Consider the following 23210-nt stretch of genomic DNA (forward strand, 5'->3'; position numbering starts at 1 on the left):
GCTGCTACTGTGGTGAGCTGGGAGAAAAAAATATTTAAAATGCCTCAGACTTACCGAAGTGATGGTCTTTGAAAGATCCAATGCTCACAGAAAAACTGCAGCAAGTTAGTAAATTTGGTTTGAGGGCCTTTTGACCATTGCTAAGCTGTGATTCACAATGTGTAAAAGTAGTGACAGTAGAATAGGAAGAACACAGCAGCAGTGCTGGTTCTGTGCTCCTGCCTCTCAGCTGTGCAGTGCCCTCACCTCTGTTGTGCCAAGGGCAATTTTCCAAGTTGCATTGTATGTGAAGAAAAAAAATGCCCCATCTAAAAAAAAATCTCATTTTAAAAAAAAATCTTAATGTGCATGACAAAGATGTGACAGAAAACCAGAAGAAATTAAACAAAATCTTGGCAATGAATTTACAGATTTCAGATCACCATTATCAGTTTTGGGCATTTTTTTACTACAGAGGAATGACTGGGATATGGAGGCAGGGAGGAGGGCAGAGAGAGTTACATGAAGCAATGATTTAAAGAAAAGCAGAAAAGATTATACAAACAAAACACAACACAGTGACACTAGCTGCTAACTACTGAAGTAACCCATAGACAATTTTTAAAAGAAAAGCAGAAAAGATTATACAAACAAAACACAGTACAGCGACATTAACACTGCAAACCATGAAGTAACCCACATACAAGTTTTAATGTAAAATCAATAGTTTATTGCCATGCTACAATTTTTTTTTTCCAAATGAAGTTGGCACTGGTAAGGGGAAAAATGTACATAACACATTTTTTAAATGCACATTTGGTAAGCTTTCTCAGTAATGACAGCTTAAAAGAAGTGAAATTATTTTTAAGATTAATGTGGAATGGCATAAAAATACATTTTTTTCTGCATAGTATAAGAAATACGGAATGTTTGTAAAAACAAATTCACTGAACAGGGAAAATTACTTGAAACTATAAACAATTTGGCAATGGTACTCCCACTGTTTAGACTTTTTTATATAAAAGAAATAAAAATCTAGAAAGCTACCTTTATACAAAGTTGCTATATTTATGCCTTTAAGTAGGAAAAAACATTTTATAATGCAAATTAGGACATACAATAATCTTACAATATGATACAATGTAATGACAAGAAAGGAACATACAACATAAGATTTTGGCCTTTGTAGAAACGTCTATTTCTGCATTTAATGAAAGTGTTTGCGGCACACTGGTGGCTACTGTATCACTACTGCCAGTCAGCTGTGACTGGGCGGAGCAGCTGGCACACAGACTGCTTCCAGGAGACCAAAGGTGATGCTGCAATGACGAGAGACGTGGAAAAGGCAACGTGCCTGCTGGTCGAGCCATCTGGGCTGTGGGACACCATACAACACTCTTTCCTCTCATACTCTCATTAGAGCATTTCTTATACATTCAGTTATTAAGTACCAAAGTCTTACAAGTGAGAACATCTGTGTTCGTGATTTGGCAAAATTTCAAAATACAAAGTTAGTACCAAATATATAATATATTATATATAAAATGCGGGTGTATGATATACACACATATTCCAATGCAAAAAAACTGCATTATTATGGAGTTAAATTCGCTGACATCCATTCCTAAATAATATGACCATTAAAAAACAGGTGTAATCCTGATCTTTCACACATTTTAGAATCACTTCCTCTTTCATACACAATAGTTAAAGCAATATATATGCAAGTATGACTAAGAAATCAAAATTCCCATAATTATCTGAACTCTGACCACGACAAATAGGATTTGGTTTTCAGTACATGTAATTAAATATATTTATATTTTTACATCTTTTTAGACCATTCCTGAAGAACTCGACCAACCAGGTCCTCAGGCGTAACAGAGCTGTTACGTTAGCAGAACTCAATCTTGCAGGAGCACATCCAGTGGCCCTTGAAGGCAACAGGAATCATTTGTTCAGCTTCAAAGGACACTACATGCAGACCAAACAAGCTCTGGAAGGGTCACCCTGCTAACAAGGAAGATTTCCTGATGACATCAAAGCTCCTTGTCCGACTTTCTTTCCTACTGCCAAGGGGAAGGACTGGAGTAAAGGATATGTGGATCGGGGCTCCCTGGGTCGCTCGGCAGGCGGTGCTGGGAACAGCTGTACACAGCACAGCCCCAGCACCAGGGATTGGCATGGTGAGCTTCATGGCACCTTTCACACTCAGGCTCCTCCTGCAAAGCAGGGGAGCTGCTTCCCCCAACTCCTCACTTGGCAATTCGGTCACTACAGGTCTCAGACAGGAGCTCTGCCTGGGACCCCAAGGCATTTAGTACTTTGTAGACAGAGGAAGATGGTCCCTGTTCTGAAGGGCTCGAGACTATTTTTTAATCATAGTTTTTACATAATCTCCTTTCTATATACACATATTTGCTACATAAAATAGAATTACACCAAAGTAATGGATATAGCGGAAAACATTGTCACAATATATGTATATTACCACACTAAATAATTACTAAAACTGCAAGAAAATTTTCAAAAATGCCCTTCATAATGTATAAAAATATAGAAATGTCCAACACTTGTTTTATCAACCTTTTTTCTCATATTCTGTTTCTACCTGTACACCTACATACTTCCAAACAAAATACTGCGTTAATCTGGAGTAAACACCGTGTTAGGAAAATATCCTCATAAGACATCTGACAGACTTAGTCACATACCTTACAGCACATCACAACAAATAATGCTTACATGGTCAAAGTAGCAGATGCTAAGTTACTCTTTTTTTTTCCTTCTGATTCACTCATCTTGTCCAAAAGAGGAAGTAATTCCTAAAGATCGTGAAAGAACCTCAACATGATTTCCTTTCTCATAATCTTCTGTAAGAAGGACATCAGCAAATCTGACTCCATCTTAACGCAGTTTTTTGTGGTGGAATTTCTTCTGAATTTTTTTTTCCTTGGAGTGTATATGAATTAAAAATAAAGATATAATAAAAGAACTTAGGTTTATATTAAGTAAATACTGTCAAATATAAATGCCTGAATTGCTACCTCAAGGAAGAAATGGGAAAGATCATATAATTAAATTCAAAAAATACCTAACTCCTATCTATCATAATGAAGGACCAGACTCCTTTGGGGGAAATAGGAGAATTTCAGATTTAAGTCCACTACTAGTTCCTACTCCATTAGTTTCATCTTATTTGCAGCCATTAAATAAATTAGTACAGTGCAGAAATGGAATTTCACCATGGATATCACCTTACATGAAGCAAGGAATACTGCTTAAAAATAGAAGTCCAAATCAGATACATCATTATATACTCAAAATAGTAACTGACATTAATCAGAATTTCCATTTTTACTTCACCATCAATGAACAAGAACAATCTGCTCTCTACTGAATCTCTCTCACAATTCAACAATTGTACTTTCTATAAAAGCTCTGAAGACTTTAATAGGAATAGTGCTTCAATGCACATCACCAGATTCAACCCCTGCCAAATGCAAAACATACTTATTGGGGGAAACAAAAGATGTTCTAATAAATGTCACAGTTTTCAAAATGGTCTTTTTCAATATTGTTTCAGGAAGTCAGCAAAAATCACCACAAAAATTAAAACAATTGGTCCTCCTTCCGACATCATTTTGAGGAAAACATTATTTTCCTGATGTAACAATGGAATAGATTCTCACTCCCTGTATTTCTAGCACAGTCTTTATTATGTACTTTTGGTCACTTTTTTGTGTTAACAACTCCATTCCTTGTTTAAAAGATACAGTAAAGTATGTCTTTCCCAAATCCTTGCACTAAAGGAATACCTACAGTTAAAGGTTTCCCCTTGTCGAATGTGTTTGAAGGGCAGCAACCTACTGCACATTATGGATGAAAAGTAGAATTGATGGAAATGCTACCATTTTTACAGGACCTGGTTTATGTAAACTTAACATGCCACATTTACTAAAGAAAATGGTTACACATTTCTAGTTTCTCAATCTATACACCTGTGGGCCCAAAATAAATATGATCTAAATTCCATTGAGAGATTTCAGCTGAAAACTGAATCCTATATTACAGACACTAAATCTAACATCACAGACTTTAAAAGAGACTGAATTGAAAAAATATTTACCAAGTCTCAAAGGGTAAAGTGCATTGCAACTGCATCTACTTCAAGGGGCAGAAAATAAGGAATGCTAAAGATGAGTAGTGTGGGTGAGAGGGACTACGCAGGATGTTTGCAGAGTACACAAAATGAGAAAACATTATCCCACCTGTAAAATGTAACAGGTTAAAAAAGTAGTCCTGGAAAATACGTCATCCGACTTGTTAATACAATTAAGGCTACAGACAGTTGAAATTTCAGTATGTTCTCAATTCTGGGGACCAGAGCTAAGAAAACATGCTGAAACTTGCAACAACGTAAAAAAATTTGCTCAGACCATACTTTTTATCTGAGACTATTCAGAAAAAATGCATAGGACAGTGCACTGGAACTAAGGAGGGATATGGCTGGTTGTTGAAATTTCAGCAGGTCGCTTACAATCTACCTAAAGCCTCTGCTTCCATATTTAGCAGTTAAGAATATTATTATTTCCCTGCCTCACAAGTGTGTTTTAAGGGTCCAGTCAATTAGTCCAAACTATACAGATGAGGACCATATATTTCTAAGCAGCCAGCTAGATCAAACAGGTTTGTCTCAAAACATATGCTGAAGCATTAGTTCAGCTCACAAATTTAAGTGAGCTGTATGCTAAGAACAAGAATCACACCAGTATTATTAACCCAGTAAGTATTTCGCAATACATGGTAATTTCTCTTCAGTACAGACCAGGAGGTCCATAAGAGGAGGCAAAGGCAAAGATGTGAGGGAGCAGTTACAGTATCAAAGATTCAGTAGGCTTGTAAAAGACCTCTAAGATCACTGAAGCCAACCTATGGCCAAACACCACCTTGTCAACCACACCACAGCACCAACTGCCATGTCCACTCTTTCCTTGAATGCTTCCAGGGACAGTGACCACCACCTCCCTGGGCAGCACATTCCAATGTCTAATCAGCCTTTCTGTGAAGAATTTCCTGCTAACATCTACCTAGCACAGCTTAAGCCTATGTTCTCTTGTCCTGTTGCTGGCTGACTGGAAGAGACCAACCTCCCCTGGCTACAACATTTCAAATGCCTAGCTCTAGGTAGTCTTTACCTTCTTCAGTACCCATGTCTCCTCACAAGTCAGCAAGTCTCTCACAAGAGTATGCAGAGGCTGACCATGAAATAATTATTAAAGTTTGTTTTTTTTTTTTTAAATCTCTTTTAAGTTCCTCTCAATGGTCTCAATGACTCCCATCTTTTACTTCAGAAAATTATGTTCTTTGTCCATCTGGTATTGCAGTACCATACAGTCTGTAAAGAACAATGAAAGCCAGAGTGAAAAGGTGGTCTGATACCACCTAATGGTATGGCAAGAGACATATATTTCAGGTGCTAGTAGTGCTGCCACTACTAAATGAGAGAAGACCAAAGAAAAAAGTTGTAGGAACAGAAATACACACCAATTTAAAAGACAGAAAGTAATTGTAGTTTGGTTTTTATAAAACTTCAATTCAAATATTGCGTGGAGACCCTCAATGCTTTTTCAGATCTCCAAATGGCTTTTCTTGTATGTTTTTCCTCACAGTTCAAGGGTTATTTTACATCATACCAGTTCACACAAGTGTCAGTTCCTTTGCAATCATGGGCTCAAGAGCAATCTCTTCTGCTGCTAGTACCAAGGTGCACCAGTAATACTGCCAGAACTCTAAGATTAATTCAGAGTATTAATAAACAAAACAGGTTAAAAAAAAAAAACTTCTAAGTGTGCCTCTGGCATATTCAACAAACAACATTCTACCTGGATGTACCTGTAACACTGAGCAGCCATCACTGTAACCAAATTCATCAACTGCAAAAAGAAAGCAAGTATGCTCATTGATAATACTACCTTCAGATAATTTACTACGGATCCTTTTAAATTAAAAGTACACTATCACCTATGAATGCACATTTCTAGAACATACAACTTTCTATAAAGAACTATCAAGTCCAGTACCCTGCCTCCCGTGTAACCTGTGTTTGATGCTATAGAGGAAGACAATAACTGCATAATAAACCTTTCCAGTTGTGCAATAATGCATGCTGCTGGAGAGCTGGAATATTTCTGTCAGGCATAAAAAAGTAGAACACTGGACAAAGACAACCATTTGACCAACAAGAGTCTCGCTTTGTCAAATGCAGAGTAAGACAAATACATAGGTGACCCTGAACAATTAAAGCTATGTACAAAATTTTGACTTTTAAAACAAGACATTATGGAACAAATAAAAAGGAAACACACAAATGCAAAGAAAAGAAGGCACACTGAACTAAGAAATGACAAGAGAGCCTTAATTCATACAGCCCACCTGTGAATTCCTTCACAAAAAAACCCCAAAACTCTGAGATTAAAATTTTGTCAGATTTCAGAGGGAATTTGATATGTCACTTGGAATTCCAACGGAAGGAGCTTAAGGCTGGTTTTTTATGTGTTTATAGCTCTGATCAACAATTGCCAGTGTGACCTCTCAAATACCACACAAGTTTAGAAAACTGTCAAGAATTAGAGGCCTTCTTGCCCACAGACAAAAGAAAGTGTGGTGTTTATATTCCTTGAGATGAACCAATATCACTTGTGTATGTCAAACTGAATGAATTAACACATTACATACATTTCACTCTGGAGGAACCACTTCAATGAGGAATGAATGTCAGATATGTATACTGAAAGACTAGGTTTACCTGCTAATAATGCACATATCAAGAGGCTTTAAAAAGTGTTATAAATGCCATTAATGAGTATAGGCACCAGACCAGAATATTTATAAATTCAAAACTGGCATGTCACTCAGATTCTAATCAATTAAAGAGGCACTGTGAAAGGTGGTGATGCTGCTATGCAGTAATTACTTCTACTGTAGAATGAAATAGTGTTACCTAAAATGAATACTTGCTCTACATTAATTCCCTTTAGTAAGACAAGTACATGAAGTATGCAGAAGAAGTTCTAATAGTCTATAAAAGGCGTTAGTGTTAAGAAATGCAAAGTACTCGCATCTTCAATTTTATAAACTTCACAAAAGGTGCAAATGATTCAATGCTCCCCAGGCTCACATAGGCAGGTCAGTACTGTTATGTCTAGTTTTCCTAGAAGTACCATCATCTCGGGGCAGTGCTTTTTGCAAGCTTGACATAGCAGCAGTTCTTTCAATGTCTATCACAGCATACAGCTCTGTGCGCCTGGTTGGAGTTTGCGGAAGTGGAGTGGTGGGGGTTTTTGGAGTCTGAGGGTTGTCAGAGTCACTACCACCTTCCAAGTCAACCTGTATATAGTTGAGCTGCCTGTGTTCTAAACTTGGACGCCTAATGTCAAAGTTAAAGACTGTTGGGGTACAGTCCCGACGTCGTGTAAATTCTACTTTATGAGCACTTGCTGGTACTGATACATTCTCTGTATTGACATAGTTATGCATTAGATCTAGGTTATTGTGGTAGCCATTCAGAGATGGGGTCTTTGGTCCTAAACTGTCATCTTCATCTCTGCTCAGCTTGCGGGCTTCCCAAACAGGAGGCAAGGATGGCAAGTTCTCGTAGTTCAGCAGCGCAGTTCTTCTCTGAGCAGAGTTGTTAATGTTCTGCGTGTCTGAGGTACTGGTTGATGTCAAGCGACCTCTCCTGACCCCTGAGGCACTAGGGATTGATAACCTATTTATATTTTCATACACCAATTTATTACCAGATGATGTCTCTCTACGTTCATCACTGTCGTACCCAGTGTCCCATTCACTGTTGTTTGTGCTGCTGCCACTAACTTGATCTCTCCCAAGTTGTTCCAGTTTCTCTCTTTCCATTAACTGCCTTTGAACAGGTGTTGGTCCTAAAACAAACTTCACTCCTTCAGGCTCCAGGAGAACCTGAGCATCTCTGTCATCAGTACACAGCTGATCTTCTTTCACTTTAGTTGTTTCAGTGTTTGAAAGCTTTGATTCCAGTGGCACATGCACACTTGATCGGTTTTTTCTTTCCTCTTGTACTCCAGTAGTGTTTACGTAAGTGTGCACCTAAAAGGGAAAGAAAACAGAAGAAATTCAAATACTATTGTGCCTTTCTCCCCCCTCCAAATGTATTAACTCCCCACTTTTCTGATCAAAATACCTGAAAAGAAAAACTTGTGATGGCAGGTGTTTAAGAGCAAAAGTCACCTCTCTTGCATTTTACCGAACTTTAGTCAATTTTAGGCTTTTTCCCTGAAATTTTGTTATTACTTATGTTAATGTTCCTCTAACAAAAAAACAAAATTTATCTCTTACACTGATAATTATTTTTATTTGATGTTTTATCTCAGTTGTGGTCTAGTTCTAGAGCTTGGCTCTAATCAAGGCCACCTTGGGATGCTCCAGCTTAAATTACTTTACCTAGGCAGATCACTGAGAGCTCTACTTTGTTGTCCCTTACCAGTGACCAACAATTACTTTGGCAAAGTTAATGTTCATAACTTCCAAACTGCAATGGAATCTACTGTCCATACAAGTATAATTAAAAACAAAAAAAAAAAAAAAAACCAAACAAAAAAAAACCAGAAAGAAAACCCCAGAGAGACCTAAGAAAACCCTCAGTCTCTTGCCTTGTGTACTGCTCCAGGAACAAAAAGAGAGGTTGGGTCTACAGGAAGAACTATCCATTCTTTCAAGAACCAACAGCCTCCTAAGAACAGGAACTCAAGTAGAAAAATATATAATTCCATGTAAAGTTTAGCACTCAGAATTAAAAAGAAGTAGGAGTTGGCAATGTATGTCACTAAGAAATGCAGAATACACTCCTAGGTTATATCCCTCCAATTTCCACAGTGGATCAATACAAGGCTGAATGGGGAAGACTGGATTCCTTCTCTAAATTTTCATTTTATCTCTGGATATCCAAACAGCAAAAGTAGTATTTTACAGCAGCAGTCATATAGCTTGCCAGCCTCTCTGTCAAGCTCTGCAAGCTGAAGTGTCATTTACTAGCTCACTTGACTCCTCCACTGATTTTTTACAGTAACTCCACCAGTAACACCTGAGCTCTTCTGTGAGGGCTCCTAACAACTCCTTTCCCACAAGATAGTTCAGAACACTGCTCTGGCTACCTTCTCTGGTTTCTAATGCTGTTTTTTTTGTCACACATGAATATCTTCCTAAACCACATGACATTTTCAAACTTCACTATCATTTTATCAGTAACCTGAATGATGAGAGAGTCTATCCAGACTTGTAGGGATTCTACTGAAAGGTGTTTCAGCAGCCTGGAGAAACAACCTCATAGAAACATTATGAAGTTCACCAACAGCAAATAGAAAATTCAGTTCTTGGTATGAAACAACACCAACAGGTTAGATACCAACTGACTGAAAAACAACCTTGCAGCAAAACGTAGGAATACGTTACACCTGCTACTGAAAAACACAAGTGAAAGCTACAGAACAGCCATCAGAAAAATCTGAGGTAATGTAGAACCTAAGTAGTACAAAGGGAAAAAACACCCACTTGCTCCTCTGCTACAAGTAAAGGATGTGTTGACTCTTCACCGACAGAGGGGAGGCGCGCGCTGCCGACAGAAGGATGTCTGCTGGAAGGGTGTGATGAAGCATCTCCAAAAGATGGGTATCTGGGATAGCCGTTGGGTAAACTTTGTGCATTGAACCCAGGAGCTGATTCAATTAGAAAACAAGAAAACCATATTAAAATACAACATTTTACTGTATATGAATAAGATACTTTGTGTCTTTAAGTTTAATTTTCAAAAGAGAAAGTGAAATACGTAAAACATATTAAATATTCACAAAGCTCCATTTTGCTTGGAGGAAGGAAATGGAAAACAGAACAGCATCCTGGTACTTACCGGAACACATTTCTGAAGCAACCACTGAAACCCAGGTGTATTACACACCCAGTAAACTCCCTCCAACTTCTCTTTCCCTCATTAACATCTCTCCCTGACAGACAGAGACTCCTTTACCTAAGCTTCTGTTTCTCTGAAATCATCAGTAACTGAAATTTCTTGTTTCAAATACCAAACCATCTGCCTGCGATTTCAAAAATACCAGAAAATTTTAGGTAATCACTGATCCATTCATCTACTCAAAGCAAAAGAAAGATTCCAAACCAACTGCACATGTGATTTAAACAGTATTTTCCCCCCCAATAAAAAGTTTGAAACATTGCCCAACATTAACATTTCTCTGAAGTGCTACACGTAAAGCATGCTGATATATCATAAAGCAATTCAAAAGGTGTATTCATAAGTGTTCTTATGCAACAACTAAGTTCCCACAACTTTTTTCTTGAAGATAATCCCCAGCAAGTACCTCAAGAGAATGCATTACTGGTAATTAGCCCCTTAGCTTTAAATTAGCCTTCCTTTTAATTACTTAAAGATTAAATTCAAATCAAATGCTATTTTCAGCTAAGTACCACATTACATTCAGGTATGTCATCTGACAGTAGAACCACACTTACTTGTAGGTGTTCGAGGCGTTCTTGGTACTTCCAACTCAGTTTGATGATTATTCCTTTCTACTACTGGTTCTTCTACCACATTTATGCTGTTATTCTGCATTATTTCTTGTAACATGTTAAATAGCTCTTCTGCTCGGGCACACTTAAAGGCAAAGATTCCTATAAATACACCAAAAAAAAAAAAAATCATCAAAACCCTCTAACTCAGAAACATGACTTGCAATATACATAACTTTCAAGAACTAGAAGTGGAATCCACATAATGAATACCTGTTAAAGGAGCAAAAGTGTTATGAAATTTTTATTGCACTAAAACACACAGAATTACTGTGACAACCTTTAAAGTGGTTATCTAATAGAAGGATAAGGTTCCCATGCACCAAAAGTTAAAATAGAACAGAAAACTGATTCAGTTAGGAGCACAACTAAGTTTTGAGTGCTAAATGAGGGGAAAAAACAAGGCTTTGTTTCCTTTTTAAAGCTGAATAAAAGGATACCTGTTAAACAAATATGTATTTTTTAAAACATTGAATGAAACTACAGTGGTGCTACGAAGTTGTATTTCCTAAATCAGATTTCTATTAAACTACCATAAAAATAAAATACCTGCACAATAGAAAAGGATTTAAACACTGGATAAAAGTTTAGTTTCTTTAAGAAGACTAAAATGAAAAGCTAGTAAGACAAACTGTGTGAAACAGACAGTAACAAACTAATTGTTTCAGGCTAAAGGATAGACACAGAACACAAAGTCAGCAGCAATACCATGTATTTTGCCTGTGTATTGTGCCACTTTGCCTTTGAACAGCAGGGAGTTCCCAACTTACCCTCACCAGCAAAGTCGCAGCTTTGGATTATTCTTCCATTGAAAGCATGAAGTTAAAGTTGACATGCTTGTTAAACGTGGGTGCAGGTGCTCATTTTTTAAAGTGAGTATTACAATCTTAAAACACTCTTTACTGAAAACTACCTACCTATATAGCCACTTCTGTAAGAGTAGTTTTGCAAATATGATGGCAATTACTATCACCATATATTTATTTAGGGATGCAGAGCTGTGACAGATCAGAATACGAGAAATGCTTCACATGGCAGATCACACAACCCCAACTGGGAATACACCAAATGGGCTATGAGGAACAATGTTTAACTATTAATATACACCTGCTGCACTGAATAAGCTTCATGTTTGCAACACTGCAGCTATACAGCTTCTACTACTGCATGTCCCTGACCCCTAATACAGCCATGTACAATAGTCCATATTTAGTATTTTGCATATTTCTGAACATTCACACTGGATATTTACATTTTAATGGACAAAACCCAGGATTTTTTAAAAATCCAGATTTACAAACTTTAAAAAGCTTCCAGTACATTTCTGAGAAATTCAGCTGCCTTTAAATACATTCCTATTAAATGCAATGTGATCTGTCACACAACATGGTGACATACCAGCTTCTCCAGGTTTTATATCCTGAATTTTCTGCTTGATGTCCTCCCAAAACATGTCTGCAAGGTTTTTGATACCTAGCACAAACTCAATGTTTCATCATCATTGCTTCTCACAACTTATCAATAGAAATAACTTGATATTAAAGAAAAAAACCCGGAAACAAGAATACTGACTAACATAAGAAGTTGCTGGGCAGTATTCAGGGAATTTTCAAATGAAAAACTTCTTGGTCATCCCATGAAGTGAAGATTAATTTTTGCAACTGTGCCCACAAAACCCACTGTAGGTCTCAGGAACAATGTTCCATTGCAAAAGGGCAGCAGAGAACATTTTCTGCCAGATTTCTTTTTTCTCAATATTCACAGTATTTTAGTATTACATAAGGAAGGCAAGAAACAAAAGAGGGAGGAAAGAGTTGCTGCTTACACAGCCTGCTTAATCTTGTTTATAAAAAAAGGAAAAATTAGAAGGAAAGCAGAGAGTCATTCAGACTTCATGTAAGATTTTGCAGACTTGCTAGTAAACTGTAGAGAACAACTTTCAAATTAGTATTTTCAATTAAGTATTATTAATATCTGTTTTCATTGTTCAGAAGAAGTAGTAAATTAAACCTGCAAAACCCAACAAAATGATTATCTTCAAAACAAAGTTTATTACTTTAAGAATTATGAAAATTTAGTTTACTATGGAGTATACTTCAATGCTTGAAAATATCTACATTTCTCATTAGAAGAATTGAGAGTGCCTTTTAAACTCCCATTTAAAAAAAAAAATGTCTTCCTTTACTTCTGCTTGGAGAATGAGTATTGACTAGGTTTATTTATGATCCAATTCTTCCATCTTTCTAACTTTTTAACAGTGAAATTAAAAAACAAAACCTGCAATTCTCAATGTCTAAAATTATTGATAAGAACACTGGTAAATGCCAAAAATCCAGAAGAATACTGGAACTTAATTTCACAACATATGAATGCATAGGAATTCCAACCACACACAGCTATTTCACAGTAGGAAGATGCAAAATGAGGGTGAGAGCTCAGCAGATACAGCTCTTCTCTCAGGGAATGCTGCAGGGAAGAGAGAAACACCTGAATGTTCTCAGAGGGAGCCAACCTTGGCCAAGACAGGCTTGGTCTGGGTACTGGAAAGGTAACCACCTTTTTCTGAAAGCCACTTAAAAAATAACTGAGCATAGCTGAAGTATACACACCTCAAACAAAAACATCAAAATTTGAGAATTAAGTAATTGATATTAATGAAAGTGGCATTTGCTTTAGGAAGAGGATGAAACACAAGTGTGTTACTGAAGACAATAATAAGGTGGGGACATCCTGTTTGTATCAGTGCTCCAGCCTTTTAAAATCTTAAATAAAAAATTCTTTGAATTCTGAGGGGATTCCTCCACAGTTTCAGATTCTACTGCCTCCTGAAGTCAAGTCAACCTCTGAGGCAGAACTTCCTTGTCAAAACCACCTCCTAAGTTGACCAAAAGAATACTCACATAGAAGCTTGAAGTCCTCCAGGCCTACAAATGCCAAAAACTATGTGCAACTCAAATCCTCATTCTACCAGGAGACCATTCCTCATAAGGCAATTTTTTTTCCAGAAACCACATTCACATATAGAACTATAGCCTTTACAACTCTTGCCAAAGGACCGAAAAATATCTTCCAACATCAAATAAATTTCCAAAAAGCTTTCTATACAACATTTCCACATACCTTGTCCAGTTTGACACCTTCGACCACTTTCAAATGAGAAAAGATTTGAGTCATAGCCGTAGCGACGGAGACAGAGGTAGTGCCATTTTACAGAGTCCCTTTTACGGGTGTACAAAATTAGTTCTGTATCTGTAAGTTCCATTATGCCAGAACCCAGTTCATTACCATCATCATCCACATTAATAACCTATAAAAAAGAAATTTAAAACCATTAGGTAATTACTTTTTCGAGAAACAACACCACTTTTAATAATCTAAATGCCTGACTGGTAGATTCCAACTATCATATGCTGTATTAGTTACAATATTTGAAGTGACTGCTCAAAAAAAACCAATAAAGAACTCAACAAACTAGTTTCAGTGCTACCCTAACCCAGAATTTTAAAAATTAAAATAATACCCATTTTAAAACAATACAAATGAGGCTGCCTAACATTACTGTAAAATCTGATGAGAAATTTAAAGCAGAAGTGATTTGTAAGTTAAATATTTTTTTAAACTGGGTTTATGTACATATTCTAGTATTCCCACATGGATAAGGCATACCTCAGATAATGGAATCTTTCAGAGCCCCATTTCTAAAAAAAAATATTTGCTTTGTCATATAACCCCCACTTACATCTGGGAAAAGGAATGAGAAAGGGTAAGTGGCTCCAAGATAAAGCTTCCTTCACATACATGTATAGCCTTGCACTGTGCTGAATCACTCGAGAGTTTCAGATGTTTTGCTTGACTTTTTAAAGTCAACAAATAATTCAAATGCCTTATAATCATCTTGTGTGAAAAGATGCATATAAAGCTAGTCTGGTGCTTTCTGCTTTTAAGCCAGTTTTGATGTCATCTGCATCCTTTATGGAATTTGGACAATACATACTCCTCTTTATTTTACCTCACAATGCTGCTTTTAGTGGGATTCTTTCTTAATCAATAAAAAAGCTACCAAAATATTTCCCAACAGAATTAATGTTACTCCTTAAAGATACATTTTGAACTTGAAATCTAGTCAATTGAAAATAATTAGGAATCGTTTCATCTGCCTGTGAGGCTAGTGCCCATTTTCCTCATTTTACAGATCACATTCTTTCATCTCTCCCTCCCTCACCTCCCCTAACCTCACTGCTAAACAAACAATAGAGAAGTTCTACAAGGAGAAAAATAGGAACTAGTTAAGCAAAGTGATGCATAAAGAGCAAGAAAACAGAAAAATATTTTATCCTTCAGCCTTCTTAACTGATAATATTAAACATTTCCAGAAATTCCCATGGCTTTAAAGCTCATTTCATTGCTGCCCACAGGCAAAACATAAATCAATTTTCACTATGGAAACATTACATTCCTTTGTCAACTCTTAGAGACAGTTTGGAGCACAGAAGCAAATCTGACTTGTGTGACCTATGCAAAGGTATGTTGACTTACAGTCACTGACTTAGCTGCTTCATGCTTAGAATATCAAGCACATGAAGGACTGTTCACAAGCTTAGAAATTCCAGAGATATATGAGAGAAAAGGGCACTTAGAAATAAAATTTCTCCACATAAAGGACAAAATTTTTCAAAATATATATATATATATCTATAATCAGCATCAACCTTCAAGTAGTCCCAAAATTTTCTATAGGTGACCCCACATTCAGGCTCATAATCACACTTCCCCAAAAGCTGTTTATTCCCTTATGCTAAGGACTCCTTTCCTAACAACCTTCTGTAACCTTCCATAGGAAACAACACTTACTTGGGCTCTACCAACGGAAATAGAGAAGGATTAAAATCACAGGGTTTCTTCTCTTCCTGAAGATCAAAACTGTCCTAAAAAAGCCTACCCTGTCTAAGGAATTCCTGTCACCGCTGATAAGAGAGGGTTTCTCAAAGAGAAACCTGTAGCCAGAGGCACTTGCAACTCTGCAGTATTTCAACTGTTCAGAAATTTGCACTCTATTTTCATTACTTTTTTTAATCACAGACCCAGTCTGTAGGAAAACAACAAAATAGTGCACAGCATATCACACCAGCTGCATACCTTGAACTTGTTTCGGTGGTTATCTGGGACAGTTTCTTTATCTGGACAGCTACAACAGCTACCCATGACTTCTTTAGAAGACCATCTGATCCCTAAAAGGGGGAAAAAAACAACCAATGAAATGATCATTATGTTGAAGTAAAATGAACTAACATCAAGAAGCAACTCAATGCAAATTACACTGACATACAATTCTCCATTATGAATCTTGCAGTCACATGTAATAAAAAAATCAACGTAGATACTAAAATACGATAATTTAGATTTGACAGTAAGGAGTGGCAACACTGAGCTGTTAAATTCCTACCAACAACTTAATTTGAGGTTACTACCAAACAGAGTCATTTGATTTGTCACCTTAATTTCCATGGTAGTAGCTTGAGGGAAAACAAAACCCAACCACTTATTGTGTGAGACTTTCATTTCTTAAACCAGGCTTTTACACAAGGCTGCTATCTGGATTCCAGTTTCACTTAATGAGCACTCCCTGGCTCAGGAGCACAGCACTAGAGACACCCCTAGAAGCCCTGGGCTGTAGCAGGTTACCAGGCACAGCAACACAAAGAGCCCATATGGCAATCCTGAAAGGCTGCCCTGGCTTTGGCAGCTCCTGGGTGGAGACATTCCAGGCCTGCAGGGAGCCCTGTGCTGGCAGCCACGCAGAGACTCTGTGCTTCCAATTTTGAAAACTTCCCATATAGCAGTGTATACCAAACTATGTAATCAAAGACAAGGGAAGGAAAAAAACCCACATTCAACATAAATATTTTAAAACTTGTGGGTTATTTTTTTTTTTTATTTCTGTTAAGTTCTATTTGGATTGTGTTACACATCCACTTTAAAACAGTAAAATACTCAAGTAACACTGAACAGCATGGCTACAGTAATGAAACCCAAAAAATCACCTTGATAGTTTTGGTACTTAAATGTAAAGATTTCTGTGGGTATGGCAAAAGCTTCCACTACATAGTATGATAAAAGGTTTACAGAATAGAATCTCCCAACTTGTTGTTTTACCCTCTATCACCATGAAAAAGGGGTTAAGTATCACATTTCTTAAATACAAGAAAGTCTGACAAAAGAAAACTTAACCCATTTAAATCATCTTTATATTGGACAGGAACTAAAATTTCTACTACACAAATGAAAAATGGGGCAAAATTCTGGAAGAGAGCTATTAAGTCAACAAGAGATATGACATTAGAAATCAAGAGGAAAGAAGACAGAATGGGCTGCTAAGTTTTCCTGACTAGAAGGAAAAAATATTCAGTATCATCTTAAGAAAACCATGACTTGGTTTCTAGACAGCATTTTTATTAGCATGCAGCAGTAGTACCCATGTAGCACTTTAGTCTGCTAAGGGATGAAGTGCAAAGAACACATTGAAGAGCAGCTAACTCTTCCACTTTTTTTCATCAGAAAAGCCACCCAAAAGAGATATTCTTACTCTAGAGACTGTATAAATCAGCCACCAAGAACCCCCTGCAGAAGTAACAACACTGCTCCAATTAATCCAGTCATAAGGAGGCAAAATACCAGACACCTAATCAAAATCACAGATACTTTAATATAATTTCTGACCATAACATGTAACATGCATTATATTGACAAAAATTTTTTCCCCCAGTTCAAAATGAAACTGGGAGCTGCTTGTTTGCTTGTACTGTTGCAGAAAGCAGCTAAGCTACACACTTTTATTTTTTTTTTTTTTACTGTGAAGTTTTGAATTTTTTATAGTAGTAGTAGCAGCAGTAGTTGTAGTAGTAGTAGTAGCAGTAATTCTTCTTCCTCTTCTATTTAGAAAGGGAGATACAGGTAATAACACCTGTTCTTGGTTTCCTGCCCTGGCATCCCACAGTGCCTCACTACAGCAATGTTCAGATGTTGTGCCACTGTGCTATTTACCCTGAGAATCCTGTGCTATGAAGAGCAACAGGTGACAATTGCCTCAATGCAGTTTTAACAGGGAATACTCTGGTCCATACAACATAGTTGCATATGCCTCTAGCAAACTTCAGGCACAAATGCATGCACTTAATAAAGCCCAGACTTACACCTCCTCAAATGTTTTGTAGTGCAAACAGAACTATATAGCTGCATGCTGTTAGTATTAGACTTTTAATGCAAAATTCAAAAATCACTCACCTAGATTTGGCCATTAATATTCCCACCCTCTGCTGCAGCATCAGGGCTTCTGTCATACTCAAAGTGTCATGCTGTCTTGTCACAGGACTAATCATTGGACCTAGAACTAGAAAGGTAAATAAAAATGTCATTTTTTTTTCTTCTTGCTTTTAAGATGCCAGTTAGTAAACTAACAAAAATACAATCCTTTTCTTTATAATTATTTTGTGAGTCTTATGTCAAGTAAGGTCTTCATGATGTCTTCAAGACTGATCTCTGAGTTGCTCTGGCATTTCAATGCCTTGGAAGAAAATAATCTGGCATTCCTTTCTGCAGTGTAGCCTGTCACACTGGGGACTCCATTCATTCTCCTGTCACTGCATACCCAATTCAGTGTGGAAATGACAGATGTGAAGCTCCCGTTATCCTCAGTGCATACCAACCCAACCCAACCCAACCCAAACCAAACCACAGCACACAAACAGAAGAACATGTACAACTCACTCTATTTAACTCCCACTTGCTAATCCTACCGAACATACACAAATGTTGACTTGTATGGCTAACACATCACCTTTTTTTTGCTTCCCTCCATGACTCTTGCTCTATGACACTGATCATAAATTGCTTGCTCTTACTTCCCCACCCCTCAGATTATTCTCCCACTAGCTATCCACTCACATTTAACACTGAAAGCTAACTGCTGCTTCCATCATGCTAACAGCTGGCAGTCTCTGCTCTCTGTTTTTAAAATTGCCAAACAAGCACTTGATGTTTCCTTTGATGCTGCTTATTAAACTCAATAGAAAGGCTTATTTCTCAGAATAATGTTTTATTATTATGTCTCTGCAAACTTCTTTGAGACCACTGCAGCTTTGCTTATAAATTTTTTGCTGCAATTCTTTGTATTCATCAGCTGTCCCCTGTCTTGCCTCTGGATTAAAATAATTTTGGCAAACCAAAGCACTCTGCATTTTTGCATATATCACATGCAATGTAGCCCTAATTTCATCCCAGGTCCTAGGCATGATTACACCAGTTGCAGAACCCTCTTACTTGTGAAAGGATTGTGCAAGAGATTACCAGAAATTCAACACTGGCAAATGCAAAAATAACACTCCTAGCAAAGGAGCTCTATCTGTTAAGAAAGATCAGTCACATAGTCATGCAGTCCAACAGAAACTCCAGCTAGATAGCTAACATAAAGCAAATGAAACAAAACCGGAAAGATTTAAAAGTGTCAAAACCAAAAATACAATTTTGTTGTATGAATCCATAGAGTATCCACAGATGTAGTAATGTATGCCATCAGACCTTCCCTGTCAAAAACGACAGAGAAAAAGCAGAAATATGCTACTCAGATGGCTCAGCCTGAAAAAAAGGGAGCACACAGAGCAGAAAAAAATCAGTGCAGAATTATAGGTGGCAAAGAGAAGATAAATAAAGCACAACTATTTTCCAAATGCAACCATTAGGGAACACCAGTTGACATTAACCTCCCGCCCCATTATTAAGGGGGGGGGGGGGTTCAAAGACAGAAATTATTTTTTGCACATGGTCTGTAGCTAAACTTTGTGATCTGCAATGTCTTGCAGGAATGAATTCCAAAATTTTAAAGATTTAGAAAGTAATGCAAGTAAATGCAAGCTCCATGGAGAATTTTTAAACTCACGGATGTCATACCTGGCTCAAAAAGTCTCTAGGGTGCAGATACTTAGAGGGGTCTTAAGGAATGATCATAAAATGTTCCTTCTTACTATTCCCTTCCCTATTTATTTACTATTGGCTGAGTTTACTATTTACTATCAGAAACAGGATACTGGACAAACTGATACTTCAAGTGTCACTCAATAAAGCCATTCTAATTAACATATTTGGATGACATCAACCCAGGACAGATTTGTGAGTGCTCTGCCATAAGACATTAAAAACAGGAAATGGTTAACAACTTATACTGAACTTGAAACTAAACCCTAGATTTCACAAAGGTACTGAAAGGTAAACTTATTGAACTGTTTGATGGATATGTACTTTTGCATACAGTTGTGTACCTATCCCTCTGCAAGCTCAAGCTTTGATTATGGGATGGCCCTACCCAATCTAGCTGGTGTTATTAAACTATTATTTTGGTCAGGTTAGATTTCTGCTGGCTTAGATTACCAAAACAGCTAGCAGAGAGTCTAGCAAGTGCTAGGGTCAGCTGGGGACAGAGTCATAGTCTTAGACTCATCTAAGTTTCCAGAAAAATTCGCCACTTCACTAACTACTGGGATTAAAGTTTACCAAATTTCCTGCTAAAATTTTCAGAACAGCAGAATGAAAAGAGGGAGCATAAAACCTGACTCACCCACTCTGGTGAAATCTTAGGAGGTAGTAATTAGAAAAATAATTAAAACAAAAATGGTCATAGGCAAGCTATCCTAATGCAGGTATGCTTGCACTGGTCTTTACCTTTTTTTTTTTCTAGCACAGTTTTAAACTTTTTATATGGTTTGGCTACCTAAAGCAGACTAGTCTATTTCAGTTACCTAAGAATGATTCTTAAACAATCTAAACAGAGTTTTATAATGGATTAAAGAAAGCACACAAACTTGCAGCACCTAGCTTATTTTAAATGTAAAGCAATAACAAAATTCTCCAAACAGTTGCTTCCAATTACAAGTTGGCTATTTACTTAGTTCGGGACTTTCTTAAATTTTCCCAGATTGCAAAATATTTACCCAAACTTAAACATACAAGATGAAGTAGACATTTGCACAGTCACAACCCTAAGTTATGTCTACAATGTCAAATTTAGTAGCTGTAATTTCCCAATCACAAAGCATCGGTGGTGGTTGGGTGCAGCCATGCAAAGAGGCGGAAAGGGATGGAGAATATTTTCTGCTTCTCCCTAACACATTCATTACTGCATTCCAAGGTAAAAATCCCAGGCGAGACAAACCAGGAGCAGCATGGGTGTGAAAGGTAGGAACTGCTGTAACTTCACTAAAATGTATTACTTGGCTTTGTGAAGTAAAAGCTCTTTCTTTCACATACCAAGCAGGGCCAACAAGTTATGCTAATCTCTCAGAAGTCAAGGAACACAAGTCATCAGTGCAAACAAGAGTAGATAATTTAAAAAGAACACAATCAAAAGCTTGTAGGTTTTCTAACTTCTGCAATTGTGCAGTCTCCCCAGGCTGGGAACGAAGGGAACAAGGTGTGTGTTCCCCTTGCGCAAGAAAGCCCACGCGGACATGCTGCTGTCATACTCCTCATTTGCTTGTAGTCACCCCATTCAAGTCAGCTCATGGTGCAAAGCTGATCTAGAAGTTGGTTTTAACTCAAGTTTTGCATGCTCTGATTACAGAATCAAACATTAACTTTTGGAGATATTTTCTGTACACATAAATTCCTCTTACAAACCTCCTAAAAATCAGGGAGAGGAAAAAAACCCAAACCATATCACACTTCAGAAAAGGTAGGGAGAAGCAAGGGTGCCTCATCTGTTAACTCATCTTTTGCACAGTTTTTTCAAATGAGAAAGTGGCCTTCCAAACTACTAGCTTGCCACTCTGCTAGGTCCTCTGTTATGTCTTTCTATTTAGTGTGCAAGAAACAGAGTGCTAATGTTGGTTGTCTAAATTACATCTAAACTGGACACTAGCAGTAAATATCACAATGTGCTAGACAATTGAACACACTGAAGGAGGCAAAACTACCTTGGATAACTTCCTCACAAAGTTCAAAATTCCTGGCCCTCAACAATTTGGATGTTTACATTTCTAGAGGGATTCAGAGAAGCATCCCAAATTTAGTATTACGATGACTATCAGTACACCTGCCTAGTACGTTCTGCAATCTCACACACAAATTGGAAATACTTGAAGAAAACACAGCCAAATCCCTACAAATACATTATAACTAATTTTCTCATCTCAGTTTTTGAGCACTTGTTGATGTCAATGTTTTTTCTACAGCAGGTGATAATTTCATCTGGAAAGTACTACCTCAGAGATTAAATTGAAACAGAGTATAAATCTGAACATTTCAGGTTATACATATTAAATTTGTAACTCATTACACCCTCCGCTCATTAACCAGAGTAGCCACTACAGCAAAGCTGCTTTCAGCTTTCCACACAAAACAAACTTCGTATGAAAATGTAAGACAGCAAACAGACAATAAGAGAAACCAATTTACCATGTAAGAAAAATGTTATTTAGTAAGACAAAAACTGTTTTATTGGCATGTTATTAATTTCAGAATATAGGTGAAAGATGCTGAAAGGTCCAGCAGTCAGTCCTTTCAATTTTGTTGGCAGCTGAAAACTGCCCATTTCACAACTGGCTAGTGACACAGATTAAACGGATAACCTCTGTACCTAATGTGATATATCCTGGGTCTTCAGAGTCGTGACGTAATCCATGCTGGCAAATTCTACATGATTTAAGAATCCTGGTATCCACTCGGACTTAAAATAATCCATACTTTGACCTTCTGTTTATTTTGGCTAGCATACCTTCACTGCCATGAAGCCAAGTTTTTCAACTGGAAAACAAAACGTTTCTGGTACATGGGACTCCCACATACCAGACCTCACATGCACATAAGACATGAAGCACCAAAATAAGCTAGTAATTATTGAGTGTGGACTTAAAATCCAAGAGCCTTATTTCCCCAATAGTCAAAAAAAGGACTTCTTTGCTTTATAATTACCAAAAGGAAAAAAAAATAAAATATGTACATCAGCAAAAACTGACTTGAATGTTTGGAGACACAACAGACAAAAGAGGTGCCAAAGCTGGAATGTTCTTCCACGTAAACACAGGGCTTAATGGCATATAAATATTCAGAAGAACAGGGAGAAACCCATGAGAAATACAGCAAAAGAAGCATAAAATGTTCTCCTTGCCTGCCCACACCTGCCACCATCTTCTTTCAGGCGTTCTGGAAGGCTCTTGCCTTGCACAGTGTGACAAATAACAATGCAACAACAATTCACACCCAAGCAGCAAATGCATTTTGGGAAGAAGGCGCTTTAATAGTAAAGCAAACTGAATTAAGAGCAGACATAGTCTTTGCCCTTCATCCACTTGGCAGTGATTACTAAGAAAATTAATATTGAAGGTGCCTCAGTACCTTAGAAGGATGAAAAAAGCATAACAAACCATAACAGAGTTAAAAAGTACAACGAAGGCAATCCAAGAAGAAACTAAACATGCTGAGAAATAGTTTGGTGCCACTGGCTGCAATTAGGGAAAACAAAGTACGAAGGGTTGAGGTGAAGTTGCAGAGCCTAGTTTATAACTTTGCTTATGCTAACAGGTGGAGTTTTCTCTCAGTATTTTTATTAAATGAGCATGTTGTCAGAC

At 37.3% G+C, this 23210-nt stretch overlaps 1 protein-coding gene across 1 annotated transcript in view; it reads right to left on the reverse strand.

The window, feature by feature from the left end:
• Positions 1-3973: 3973 nt before the first annotated feature.
• Positions 3974-23210, reverse strand: part of FRS2 (fibroblast growth factor receptor substrate 2) — a 46403-nt gene continuing 27166 nt past the window's right edge. The window contains exons 2-7 of the mRNA XM_079305130.1: positions 17878-17983; positions 15733-15824; positions 13717-13903; positions 10540-10698; positions 9568-9731; positions 3974-8106 (exon numbers count right to left, since the gene is read on the reverse strand). Coding sequence (XP_079161256.1) covers positions 7156-8106; positions 9568-9731; positions 10540-10698; positions 13717-13903; positions 15733-15798 — 1527 coding nt within the window. The 5' untranslated portion in view covers positions 15799-15824; positions 17878-17983 and the 3' untranslated portion in view covers positions 3974-7155. The remainder of the gene's footprint in view (positions 8107-9567; positions 9732-10539; positions 10699-13716; positions 13904-15732; positions 15825-17877; positions 17984-23210) is intronic.

The sequence above is a fragment of the Erithacus rubecula genome, assembly GCF_903797595.1.
Source record: "Erithacus rubecula genome assembly, chromosome: 4".
NCBI lineage: Eukaryota > Metazoa > Chordata > Aves > Passeriformes > Muscicapidae > Erithacus > Erithacus rubecula.